General features: G+C 35.4%; 1 protein-coding gene across 1 annotated transcript in view; it reads right to left on the bottom strand.

The window, feature by feature from the left end:
• Positions 1-6984: 6984 nt before the first annotated feature.
• WDPCP (WD repeat containing planar cell polarity effector) overlaps positions 6985-14106 on the bottom strand; it is a gene marked incomplete at both ends in the record, with an annotated part of 270224 nt that continues 263102 nt past the window's right edge. Inside the window, one exon of the mRNA XM_079720396.1 lies at positions 6985-6986. Within this exon, the coding sequence (XP_079576522.1) occupies positions 6985-6986 (2 nt within the window). The remainder of the gene's footprint in view (positions 6987-14106) is intronic.

Genomic DNA, 14106 nt, shown 5'->3' with positions numbered 1-14106 from the left:
AGTTTCTTCTTGGTCATCAATTTTATACACATCAGTGTATACATGTCAATCCCAATTGCCCAATTCATCACACCACCATCCAGACCCTCAGCGGCTTTCCCCCCTTGGTATCCATATGTAGAGAACGTTTGTTCTCTACATCTGTGTCTCAACTTCTGCCCTGCAAACCGGTTCATCTGTACCATTTTTCTAGGTTCCACATACATGCGTTAATGTACAATATTTGTTTTTCTCTTTCTGACTTACTTCACTCCGTATGACAGTCTCTAGATCCATCCACATCTCAACAAATGACTCAATTTCGTTCCTTTTTATGGCTGAGTAATAGTCCATTGTATATACGTACCACAACTTCTTTATCCGTTCGTCTGTCGATGGGCATTTAGGTTGCTTCCATGACCTGGCTATTGTAAATAGTGCTGCAATGAACATTGGGGTGCATGCATCTTTTTGAATTATGGTTTTCTCAGGGTATATGCCCAATAGTGGGATTGCTGGGTCATATGGTAATTCATTTTTTAGATTTTTAAGGAACCTCCATACTGTTCCCCATAGTGGCTGTATCAATTTATTTTCCCACCAACAGTGCAAGAGGGTTCCCTTTTCTCCACACCCTCTCCACCATTTGTTGTTTGTAGATTTTCTGATGATGGCCATTCTAACTGGTGTGAGGTGATACCTCATGGTAGTTTTGATTTGCTTTTCTCTAATGATTAGTGATGTTGAGCATTCTTTCCTGTGTTTCTTGGCCATCTGTATGTCTTCTTTGGAGAAATGTCTATTTAAGTCTTCTGCCCATTTTTGGATTGGGTTGTTTGTTTCTTTAATATTGAGCTGCATGAGCTGTTTATATATTTTGGAGATTAATTCTTTGTCCATTGATTCGTTTGCAAATATTTTCTTCCATTCTGAGGGTTGTCTTTTTGACTTGTTTATGGTTTCCTTTGCTGGGCAAAAGCTTTTAAGTTTCATTAGGTCCCATTTGTTTATTTTCATTTTTATTTCCATTACTCTAGGAGGTGGATCAAAAAAGATCTTACTGTGATTTATGTCAAAGAGTGTTCTTCCTATGTTTTCCTCTAAGAGTTTTATAGTGCCTGGTCTTACATTTAGGTCTCTATTCCATTTTGAGTTTATTTTTGTGTGTGGTGTTAGGGCGTGTTCTAATTTCGTTCTTTTACATGTAGCTGTCCAGTTTTCCCAGCACCACTTATTGAAGAGACTGTCTTTTCTCCATTGTATATCCTTGCCTCCTTTGTCATAGATTAGTTGACCATAGGTGCGTGGGTTTATCTCTGGGCTTTCTATCTTGTTCCATTGATCTATGTTTCTGTTTTTGTGCCAGTACCATATTGTCTTGATTGTCTTGACTGTAGCTTTGTATTATAGTTTGAAGTCAGGGAGTCTGATTCCTCCTGCTCCATTTTTTTCCCTCAAGACTGCTTTGGCTATTCAGCGTCTTTTGTGTCTCCATACAAATTTTGAGATTTTTTGTTCTAGTTCCGTAAAAAATGCCATTGGTAATTTGATAGGGATTTCATTGAATCTGTAGATTGTCTTGGGTAGTATAGTCATTTTCACAATATTGATTCTTCAAATCCAAGAACATGGTATATCTCTCCATCTGTTGGTATCATCTTTAATTTCTTTCATCAGTGTCTTATAGTTTTCTGCATACAGGTCTTTTGTCTCCCTAGGTAGCTTTATTCCTAGGTATTTTATTCTTTTTGTTGCAATGGTAAATGCGAGTGTTTCCTTAATTTCTCTTTCAGATTTTTCATCATTAGTGTATAGGAATGCAGGAGATTTCTGTGCATTAATTTTGTATCCTGCAACTTTACCAAATTCATCGATTAGCTCTAGTAGTTTTCTGGTGGCATTTTTAGGATTCTCTATGTATAGTATCATGTCATCTGCAAACAGTGACAGTTTTACTTCTTTTCCAATTTGTATTCATTTTATTTCTTATTCTTCTCTGATTACCATGGATAGGACTTCCAAAATACGTTGACTAATAGTGGTGAGAGTGGACATCCTTGTCTTCTTCCTGATCTTAGAGGAAATGCTTTCAGTTTTTCACCATTGAGAATGACGTTTGCTGTGCTTTTGTCATATATGGCCTTTATTATGTTGAGGTAGGTTCCCTCTATGCCCACTTTCTGGAGAGTTTTTATCATAAATTGGTATTGAATTTTGTCAGAAGCTTTTTCTGCATCTACTGAGATAATCATATGGTTTTTATTCTTCAATTTGTTAATATGGTGTATCACATTGATTTGCATATATTAAAGAATTCTTGCATCCCTGGGATAAATCCCACTTGATCATGGTGTATGATCATTTTAATGTGTTGTTGGATTGTGTTTGCTAGTATTTTGTTGAGGATTTTTGCATCTATATTCATGAGTGATATTGGTCTGTAATTTTCTTTTTTTGTTGCATCTTTGTCTGGTTTTGGTATCAGGGTGATGGTGGCCTCATAGAATGAGTTTGGGAGTGTTCCTTCCTCTGCAATTTTTTGGAAGAGTTTGAAAAGGATGGGTGTTGGCTCTTCTCTAAATGTTTAATAGAATTCACTTGTAAAGCCATCTGGTCCTGGACTTTTGTTTGTTGGAAGATTTTTTATCACAGTTTCAATATAATTACTTGTGATTGGTCTGTTCATATTTTCTGTTACTTCCTGCTTCAGTCTTGGAAGGTTATACCTTTCTAAGAATTTGTCCATTTCTTCCAGGTTGTCCATTTTATTGGCATAGAGTTGCTTGTAGTAGTCTCTTAGGATGCTTTGTATTTCTGCTGTGTCTATTGTAGCTTCTCCTTTTTCATTTCTAATTTTATTGACTTGAGTGTTCTCCCTCTTTTTCTTGATGAGTCTGGCTAATGGTTTATCAATTTTGTTTATCTTCTCAAAGAACCAGCTTTTACTTTTATTGATCTTTGCTATTGTTTTCTCTGTTTCTATTTCATTTGTTTCTGCTCTGATCTTTATGATTTCTTTCCTTCTGCTAACTTTGGGTTTTGTTTGTTCTTTCTCTAGTTCCTTTAGGTGTAAGCTTAGATTGTTTATTTGAGATTTTTCTTGTTTCTTGAGGTAGGCTTGTATAGCTATAAACTTCCCTCTTAGAACTGCTTTTGCTGCATCCCATAGGTTTCAGATTGTCGTGTTTGCATTGTCATTTGTCTCTAGGTATTTTTTGATTTCCTCTTTGATTTCTTCAGTGATCTCTTGGTTATTTAGTAACGTATTGTTTAGCCTCCATGTGTTTGTGTTTTTTACGTTTTTTTCCTTGTAATTCATTTCTAATCTCATAGCATTGTGGTCAGAAAAGATGCTTTATATGATTTCAATTTTCTTAAATTTACTAAGGCTTGATTTGTGACCTAAGATGTGATCTATCCTGGAGAATATTCCATGCACACTTGAGAAGAAAGTGTATTCTGCTGTTTTTGGAGGGAATGTCCTATAAATATCAATTAAATCTATCTGGTCTATTGTGTCATTTAAAGCTTGTGGTTCCTTATTTATTTTCAATTTGGATGATCTGTCCATTGGTGTAAGTGAGGTGTTAAAGTCCCCCACTATTATTGTGTTACTGTTGATTTCCTCTTTTATAGCTGTTAGTGGTTGCCTTATGTATTGAGGTGCTCCTATGTTGGGTGAATATATATTTATAATAGTTATATCTTCTTCTTGGATCGATCCCTTGATCATTATGTAGTGTCCTTCCTTGTCTCTTGTAACATTCTTTATTTTAAAGTCTATTTTATCTGATATGAGTGTTGCTACTCCAGCTTTCTTTTGATTTCCATTTGCATGGAATATCTTTTTCCATCCCTTCACTTTCAGTCTGTATGTGTCCCTAGGTCTGAAGTGGGTTTCTTGTAGACAGCATATATATGGGTCTTGTTTTTGTATCCATTCAGCAAGCCTGTGTCTTTTGGTTGGAGCATTTAATCCTTTCACGTTTAAGGTAATTAACGATACGTATGTTCCTGTGACCATTTTCTTAATTGTTCTGGGTTTGTTTTTATAGGTCCTTTTCTTCTCTTGTGTTTCCCACTTAGAGAAGTTCCTTTAGCATGTGTTGTAGAGCTGTTTTGGTGGTGCTGAATTCTCTTAGCTTTTGCTTGTCTGTAAAGCTTTTGATTTCTTTTTCAAATCTGAATGAGATCCTGGATGGTAGAGTAATCTTGGTTGTAGGTTCTTCCCTTTCATCACTTTAAGTATATCATGCCCTCCCTTCTGGCTTGTAGAGTTTCTGCTGAGAAATCAGCTGTTAATTTTATGGGAGTTCCCTTGTATGTTATTTGTCGTTTTCCCTTGCTGCTTTCAATAATTTTTCATTGTCTTTAATTTTTGCCAATTTGACTACACTGTGTCTTGGTGTGTTTGTCCTTGGGTTTATCGTGTATGGGACTAGCTGCACTTCCTGGACTTGGGTAGCTATTTCCTTGCCCATGTTAGGGAAGTTTTCGAATATAACCTCTTCAAATATTTTCTCAGGTCCTTTCTCTCTCTCTCTTCTCCTTCTGGGGCCCCTATAATGCGAATGTTGTTGTGTTTAATGTTGTCCCAGAGGTCTCTTAGGCTGTCTTCATTTCTTTTCATTCTTTTTTCTTTATTCTGTTCCGCAGCAGTGAATTCCACCATCCTGTCTTCCAGGTCACTTCTCCGTTCTTCTGCCTCAGTTATTCTGCTATTGATTCCTTCTAGTGTAGTTTTCATTTCAGTTATTGTATTGTTCATCTCTGTTTGTTTGTTCTTTAATTCTTCTAGGTCTTTGTTAAACATTTCTTGCATCTTCTTGATCTTTGCCTCCATTCTTTTTCTGAGGTCCTGGATCATCTTCACTATCACTATTCTGAATTCTTTTTTGGAAGGTTGCCTATCTCCACTTCATTTAGTTGTTTTTCTGGGGTTTTATCTTGTTCCTTCATCTGGTACATAGCCCTCTGCCTTTTCATCTTGTCTATCATTCTGTGAATGTGGGTTTTATTCCACAGGCTGCAGGATTGTAGTTCTTCTTGCTTCTGCTGTCTGCCCTCTGGTGGATGAGGCTATCTAAGAGGCTTGTGTACGTTTCCTGATGGGAGGGACTCGTGGTAGGTAGAGCTCAAAGTGATGTTTCTCTTATTCTGTTTAATGACCTTTCCAGAAAGATTCTTGGGAAGTCAATTTCTTGATTGAATCTCACGTACATCCATGTGGATGTGTCTGTAAAGTTTTGATAGGTTGCAGTTTCTTTTTTTCCTTAACCATTAGTGTTCTAAAAAATAAGCTATTTAAAAATATATAAAATTTGGGGCTTCCCTGGTGGCGCAGTGGTTGAGAGTCCGCCCACTGATGCAGGGGACATGGGTTCATGCCCCAGTCCGGGAAGATCCCACATGCCACAGAGCGGCTGGGCCCGTGAGCCATGGCCACTGAGCCTGCACATCTGGAGCCTGTGCTCCGTAATGGGAGAGACCACAACAGTGAGAGGCCCGTGTACCACAAAAAAAAAATTAAATAAATAAAATAAATAAATAAATATATATATATATATATATATATATATATATATATACACACAATTTATGGTTAAATTTGTTTAAGCTTTAGCAAATTAAATGCAGATTATTGTGCGTGCACATTCAACTGTAATATGGCAGTTCCCTCTAAGCAATTATTATATTTTCAATATAGATACATCCATAAAGAAGTAGATTCAAGCAATGATGTTAATAATTACTATCATTAGTATAGTTCCATATAATTAACAAAATCCTACTACATACATAGTCACAATAGAGCTTCACAAAAATTTTGTGGGGTATGTGGAGTTATCTCTGTTTTACAGATGAAGTAGTTGAGACTTACAGATATGAAATTATTTTTCCAAAGTTATAATTCTCATAATTGTGGAACTATCATTCAAACTCCAGTCTCATAATGAATCAGTTACTGTGATAATCCACTGTGGCCTTTTTTTTTAATGTAACTTTTTTAATAGATTTATTTATTTTTGGCTGCATTGGGTCTTCATTTCTGCTTGCAGGGTTTCTGTAGTTGCAGCGAGTGGGGGCTACTCTTAGTTGCGGTGCGTGGGCTTCTCATTGCGGTGGCTTCTCTTGTTGCGGATCATGGGCTCTAAGTACATGGGCTTCAGTAGTTGTGGCATGTGGGCTCAGTAGTTGTGGCTCACAGGCTCTAGAGTGCAGGCTCAGTTAGTTGTGACACACCAGCTTAGTTGCTCCATGGCATGTGGGATCTTTCCAGACCAGGGATCGAACCCCTGTCCCCTGCATTGGCAGGTGGATTCTTGACCACTGTGTCACCAGGGAAGTCCCCACTGTGGGCTTTTAATAAAATTATGAGGCTTCCTCTGACTTATACAAAACCTTTTTGGAATTGGTATAGCAGGGCATTGATTTCTTCTCTCAAAATGAACTTAGATGTGATGTCAGCAACAGAAGATGGAGAGGGACCCCACATGCATTACTTACAAAAATTACACATAAATGGGATAAAAATGAATTGGATAACTTCTTTATTGTTATAAACCTTTTATTTTTATGTTTAACTTTGGATAATTTCAAATATACAGCAAAGTAGAGAGAATGGTATATATAAACTACTATATGACCCATCACCCACCTTCATCAATCATCAACTCATGGCAACTTTAATTCATCTTATCCCTCTTGCTTTCTCCCCACTGGATTATTCTGAGGCACATTCCAGATATATAATTTCTTTTGTGCATAGTTCATTATGCATAATTTTGTTTTTCAAAAATAACTATTTTAATAATAATTATAACTTTGAAATACTGAAAAGCTGAATAGTTTTCTAGAAAGCTGTTTCCAGCTAATGTATTCCAGTAGGCAGCTTTTCCTGAGTTCAGAATAATCACAGTATGCTTTTCTTTTGGAATTTAGATGTCTAATAAACAGTAAGAGAAAGAGTTTTACCTGTCCTATGCCATCTTTTCTCATTTCTCCTTCTAAAATAAAAGATCACAACATTCATTATCTTAAAATCTAATAAAGGGCTTTAATAAAAATTGTTAATAGAACCTTTTAATATCCTCACTAAAAAGAGAAATACTTAAAAATAATCATAAATAAAATACTTAAAACTCTAGAGAAAGCAATAACCAAGCTTGAAAATAGTATGAAAATACCAGTTATTCTCATACATACATGTTATGGCTAATGTACTGAAATCAAATGAGTAGACTATGCCTTTATTGTTCCTTCTGTTCTTAAAGAGATGCCTTAAAACTTGCATGGTAAGTAAGTTTCATCTAAGTGCCAATTCTGGTAATTAGTGGTGGTTACCTGGGGAGCTGTGTTAAGTTTTATGAGGGCTTTTTTTTTTCTCAATGGGAAAGAATACTATATTTGATTAGTGGGTTATTTGCTCTCATAGCAGTGATATGAGACCTGCTGACTCTGGCTTAGTACATCAAAATGATGCTTTTAAAAGAATCATCTTTACTTAAATTTAAATATTAGGCTGAGGAAAAAGAAGTGACATTACTGCCACAGTCTAGTTTCTCATTATTGATGAATAGAAGGTAGACATTAATTTACATATTTTCATCCTTGAAACAAGTAATTGTGTATATAATTGGTTGTATTAATAAGTCCCAATTTTGTTTCTCTTTTCTTACAGCACTTAGTGCACACATGCATATACTCATTTGGCACTAGGCTATATGTTCACTTATATTATTATTTATTTCCTTTATTTATTTAGTCTAGCTTACCAAGTAGATTATAAATTTTCTTAAGCTTATCAGCAGAATCTTATTCTTCCTTGTAGTCCTAGCACCATGAAATGCCATGATGATGATGATATTTTTATAAAAATACATGTTACTTGTCTGTCATTAACTCTAAATTAGTTGCTATTTTATGGTATTTTTCTATTGACTGGGATATTAGCTATATAGTTTAAAATTTTCATAACATTTCTAATATGGTATGGAGCCATCTTATGAAATCTGGATTGTAATGCTTTCATGGGACATTTGATTTTTTTAAAATAATGGATTGGCTCTTGCCGTTAGGTAGATAAAAGTTTAAAGCCTACAGTAAGATGGTTATTCTCTTTTGGAAGCTCTCTAGGAGTATAAAATTAACCATCTCTCTCAGAAACTGGTATAACATTTTGTCTTCCTAATAGTCATACATCATTCTTATGACTAAACAAAACTAAAACAAAACAAAATAACCTGCTTTAATTTATGTTTTTAAAAGTTTTCCATAGACCATAAAACAGCCCAGTGTACTTTGTGTAATTAAATAGTAATTGCTTTCCCTGTAATCTTGACACTTTGCGCTAAACAACTATACTTTTCAAAATGTTTAAAAATAAACACTGTTTCACCATGTTAGTCACCGTCAATCATCCTTGAATCCATGCCAATTTTTCATATAAAGGAAAATTAACTTCCATAGCAGAAGTGTTAAGATCTATGATCTAGATTCTAGATGGACATCTAAAGAGATTGGTGTAATGAAGTGATTGCGTCTGACTCTAGTATGTTATAGTCTTTTAAACACATACCACTTTCTGTTTATTTTTCTCATAAAAGACAGTTACTGCTTCATTCAGTTTCTTGTCAACTGTGACAGTCCCCATCCCTTAACTATATTCATCTTAGTCTAGATGAGGGGCCTACATAATGTAAAGGGCCAGGTAAATATTTTAGGCTTTGCAGGCCAATAGGCAAAATTGAAGGTATTATATAAGTACGTATATAGCAAGAGAGAGAGATTCTGAAATGTTTGTCTTGGTGAAATTCAAACTATAATAATAATAACTGATTACAGGTGTTTTTGTGGCACACATCTAATTGGAATGGGGGATAGCATTGCATTTGATTGGGGTTCAAAGTTAGTGTTCTCTCTCATCAAACTCAACTGCAAATATTCATCTGTTAATGCTGATCTATGATGAGATTTCATGTATTTCACCTCTGAATATGCCCTTTCAAACAGATTAGTACCACACACTGATATCAATCCATGAGCAGCATCTTATTTTATAGAATTCTTCTTATTTTATTAGATTCTTCTTTTGATGTTTGACTTTTAGCATGTTATTATATTGCAGATTAATCACTTCCAGTTGCAAGTTAGGTAGAAGCTCTTCAGTTGCAGTTGATGGATTTTGAAATATGGAAATTTCCTTTGCATTTGCATTCGGGTCCAAAAATCTCTGCTGGAATTAGGGAGACCAGTTGTTCTAGTTTCCTGGGACTGAGCGGTTACCCAGGATTTGGGACTTCAAGTGCTAAACCTGGGACAGTTGTTTACCCTCTCTGGAGTTTAATTTGAAATTAGAAAGTATATCTATTTCAGATTTGTGTGGGAATATAGATATTATTTTTTGTTTTAACTCTTGATAACACAACATGATATTATTTATGATTCAAACAGCATTAATTAGCATTGTATTGGCTTTGCTTCAGTAAAAACGTTCACATATTAACAACTGTTTGCCTTATAATTTTAGGTTAAATTCATTAAGAAACATTATCAAGTTTGCAACAAAAGCTCATTTCCTAAGCCATTCAGTTTGATAATAGTGGTTAGTAGTGCTTCTCATTTAGAAAAATTTTAGTCTCAGTACCTAAAAAAGTCACAATAAAATTTTGTCACTGCAAAGTTTTTGAACTGCATGGTAGGGCAAGTCAAGATATTCAGCTTCCATTTTTGACAAAAATTCACAAAGCTGAGGATAGTTAAACCCACAGGAGTGAGAGAAATTCACCTTTGACACTGTTGGTTCAGTAGCACATGATTAATTCAAATATTTTCTGCAGGGTACCTGCTGATTGAATAATAAATACCATGAATAACCATAACATTTAAAACACGCTTTGTAAATTTGTCTTTTTCTCCTCCACATATATTGGCATCATCGGTTGTAACACATCTTAGCAGATTCCACTATAGGTTGTACTGAACTAGTGTTTTCTCAACTTTGAAGATATTCTTGCCTGGAATTGTTTCACACAGACTGTTCATAGAGGTTAATTCTTCAGTTACTCCAAACTTGGCATTGACTCCTCAAATAAAAAACAGCAGTTGAGCGGTATCCACAACATCTTTTGACCAAAGAAAACTACTTGAAATCATTTTCCTTGTGTGTATATGTGTTGTTTTTTTTTGCCTTGTTTTTTCATCAGCTATTCAGATTGCTCCCAATGTCCTCAATTTTTTGAGTAACTGTACTCACTGAATGGCTGATAATCTCAGACAGAGATTATTTTGTCTTGACACACTTCAGTTTCTGCAATCAAATATGACTTAATTAGCTAACCATCAGTAAATGGCTTTCTTTGATTAGCCAACAAATGAGCCATTCAGAAACTTACTTGATCGGAGCCTCATGTTCATTTTTTATTTTTGTGAAGAAACTTTCCTATGATGAGGCACACCATTTTAAATTTTCTATTTTTTTCTGACCATTGTTTTCCTGTGGCAGGGGATATTGTGATGAGTCCTTTGATTGGTAATATTCATGTATATTGGATTCAATTGAGCACAGCTATAGTGTCATTGCATAATAAACATGGTGCTTTGCCATCTAATTTGATAACAGAACAATCCACTCTCCACTGTGCCTTAAAAGTGTGACATTTGCAGTCTAATCTTCTTTTCTGGTTTTGATATGGTGAGCAGGCACTGGTAATAAAAATAAAGTTAAAAATTGTGATGTGGCACTTGAAAGGCTGTAGATTTATAACTGTGTCACTGCAGTTTGCAGTGTGCTAAGCAGCCATACGAAGTGCTACTCAATTTTGCTATTGTAGCATGAAAACAGCTATAACCGATGTAAAAGAATAAGCATGGCTGTGTTCCAATAAAACTTTATTTATAGACATTGAAACTGAACTTCTGTGTGTCACAAAATATTGTTCTTCTTTTGATTTTTTCCAAAGCATTTAAAAATGTGAAACCATTCTAGCTTGTGGGCTCTAAAAAAACAGGTGGCAGTCAGACTTGGTCCATGGGCTGTACTTTGCAGATCTCTAGTCTAGATAGCCTTTTTCCAAACTATGGTAATGTAACTCCTATTTTTTAACCCTTACATTCATTTCTATCGATTTTCCCCTTTCCACATCATTTTAAAATTTATTTCTACCTAAGTAAATAAACTAAGTGATAGTTATTCTTTACATGGAGGATAGCTAGCTTTAGCATAGTACCTAAAGTACTTAGCAGAATGCCTGGCACATTGTAAATGATCAGTGATTGTTTGTTTTACCATGGACATTCTTATTCATAATGGCCCCTAATAGTGGTAGAGAGGTGTTTAAGATTAAAACATTTTCTAGCTTGTTTTGGAATATAGGACACAATCAAAGCCTTTAAAAATTGAGGTATGTAGATTATATCTGTAACATTATGTGGAATGTGATAGAAATAAATTAAATCAATACAATGAGAATTGCTTTCCAGAAAATCCTTGCTGGTTGTGTCATAGTCTCATTAGTTTTATAGGAAGGATAGTAAATTATTGGATAATTTCTTTCAGTATTTGACCAAGAAAATTGTCAGTGTCAGGCTGACCACTGTAATGCTTTAAAAAAAAAAAAAAGAATTATTTGTGATCATTATCCAGTGTCTTAAATGTCTTAAGTACATACCCATTAGGTCTTTTTGACTTGAACACATCCAGTGTTGTTGCTGTTTCATCACAAATTTATTACATGAGTTTCTCACTAAATTTAATAAGGAGTTACTCTTAGACCAGTGTTACTCAGAGTGTGGGATGAAGACCAATAATTGATCTGCAAACTGTTTGCTACTGGTCTGTGAACTGTTTATTATTTGTGATGAAAAATAGAAAAATATGAGAAAAAGCAGTTAGAAATTTTTATGATAGTTTGACAGGATAATTTTATGTGTGTTTAATAAAAGTTTAAACTTTTATTTTTAAAATTTAAATAATATATTAAAATTATGTAATTGACATATTATATTAGATTCAGATGTACAACATAATGATTAGATGTTTATATATTGCAAAATTATCACCAAAGTATGTCTAGTTAACTTTATTACCACACATAGTTACACTTTTTTTCTTGGGATGAGAACTTTTAATATCTGCTCTCAACAACTTTCAAATATACAGTACAGTATTATTGACTGTAGTCACTTTGCTGTACATTACATGCCCATGATTTATTTTTTAAGTGGAAGTCTGTATCTTTTGCCCCCTTTTACCTACTTAGCCTACCCCTCAATCCCCACCTCTAGCAAACCACCAATCTGTTCTCTGTATCTATGAGTTTGGGTGTTTGGGTTTTTTTTTATATTCTGCATATAAGTGAGATCATACAGTTGTCTTTCTCAGTCTAGCTTCTTTCACTTAGGATAATGCCCTCAAGGTCCATTCATGTTGGCACAAATGGCAGAATTTCCTTCATTATTATGGCTGATAATATTCCATTGTGTGTGTGTGTGTGTGTGTGTGTGTGTATCACGTTTTTTTATCCATTCATCCACTAATGGACACTTAGGTTGGTTCCATATGTTGGCTACTGTAAATAATGTTGCAACAAACATGGGGGTACAGATATCTTTTTGAGGTAGTGTTTTTGTTTTCTTCTGATAAGTACCCAGAAGTGGAATTGCTGGATCATCTGGTAGTTCTATTTTTAATTTTTTGAGGAACCTCCATACTGTTTTCCATAGTGGCTGTACCAATTTACATTTACACCAACAGTGCATGAAGGTTCCTTTTTCTCCACATCCTGACCAGCACTTGTTATTTCTTGTCTTTTTGATGATAGACATTCTGACAGGTGTGAAGTGATATCTCATTGTGGTTTTAATTTGCATTTCCCAGATGATTAGTGACATTGAGCACCTTATCATGTACCTATTGGCCATCTGTATGTCTTCTTCGGAAAAATGTCTATTCAGGTTCTCTGCCCATTTTAAAATCAGATTTTTTTTTCTGTTAAGTTATGTGAGTTTTTATATATTTTGGATATTAATCACTTATCAAATATGTGATATGCAAATATTTTCTCCCAGTCTGTAGGTTGCCTTTTCATTTTGTTGATGGCTTCCTTTGCTGTGCAGAAGCTTTGTAAAAATTTTATGTAGACTCACTTGTTTATTTTTGTTTTTGTTTCCTTTGCTTTTGTTGTCAAATCCAAAAATCATCACCAAGATTGATGTCAAGGCAGTTACTGTCTATGTTTTCTTCTAGGGGTTTTATGGTTTCAGGTCTTATATTCAAGTCTTTAATGAATTTTGAGTTAACGTTTGTGTATGGTGTAGGATAGTGGTCCATTTTCATTCTTCTACATGTGACTGTCCAGTTTTCCCAACACCATTCATTGAAGACACTGTTCTTTCCCCACATATATTCTTGGCTCTTTTCTTGTAAATTAATTGACCATATACTTGTGGGTTTATTTCTGAGCTCTCTGTTCTCCATTGATCTACGTGTCTGTTTTTATGCCAATACCATACTGTTTTGATTACTATAACTTGTAATATAGTTTGAAATCAGGAAGCATGATGCCTCCAGGTTTTTTCTTCTTTCTCAAGATTGTTTTGCCTATTTGGGGTCTTTTGTAGTTCCATACAATTTTATTTATTTATTTTTTTGTGTGGTACGCGGGCCTCTCACTGCTGTGGCCTCTCCCGTTGTGGAGCACAGGCTCTGGACGCGTAGGCCCAGCGGCCATGGCCCATGGGCCCAGCTGCTCCACAGCACGTGGGATCCTCCCGGTCCAGGGCATGAACCCGTGTCCCCTGCACTGGCAGGCGGACCCCCAACCACTGCACCACCAGGGAAGCCCTCCATACAATTTTAGGATAGTTTGTTTTATTTCTGTGAAAACAGCCACCGAGTGCTCAGTTCCTTTCCAGGAGATACCAGTGACCTGGAGCAAAGCAGAGGGAGAGCACTAGCCTGCATCTTTGGCAAGTAGTTCAGTAGGCACCTGTATGGGTATTAAATTAGATGTCTGTTCCTTAGGCTGAAGATTTAAGACAAGTAAATGGGCCTCTTTCACAGAAAGACTGGGTGTTTTTTCAGTTGGAGCCTCTGCCCTGGGCCCTGGGACATACTCAGGTGAGTCT

Source organism: Hyperoodon ampullatus (genome assembly GCF_949752795.1).
Source record: "Hyperoodon ampullatus genome assembly, chromosome: 15".
In the NCBI taxonomy this organism is placed as follows: Eukaryota; Metazoa; Chordata; class Mammalia; order Artiodactyla; family Ziphiidae; genus Hyperoodon; species Hyperoodon ampullatus.
The sequence above is the reverse complement of the archived record's forward strand: the minus strand, read 5'-3'. Positions and strand labels throughout refer to the sequence as shown.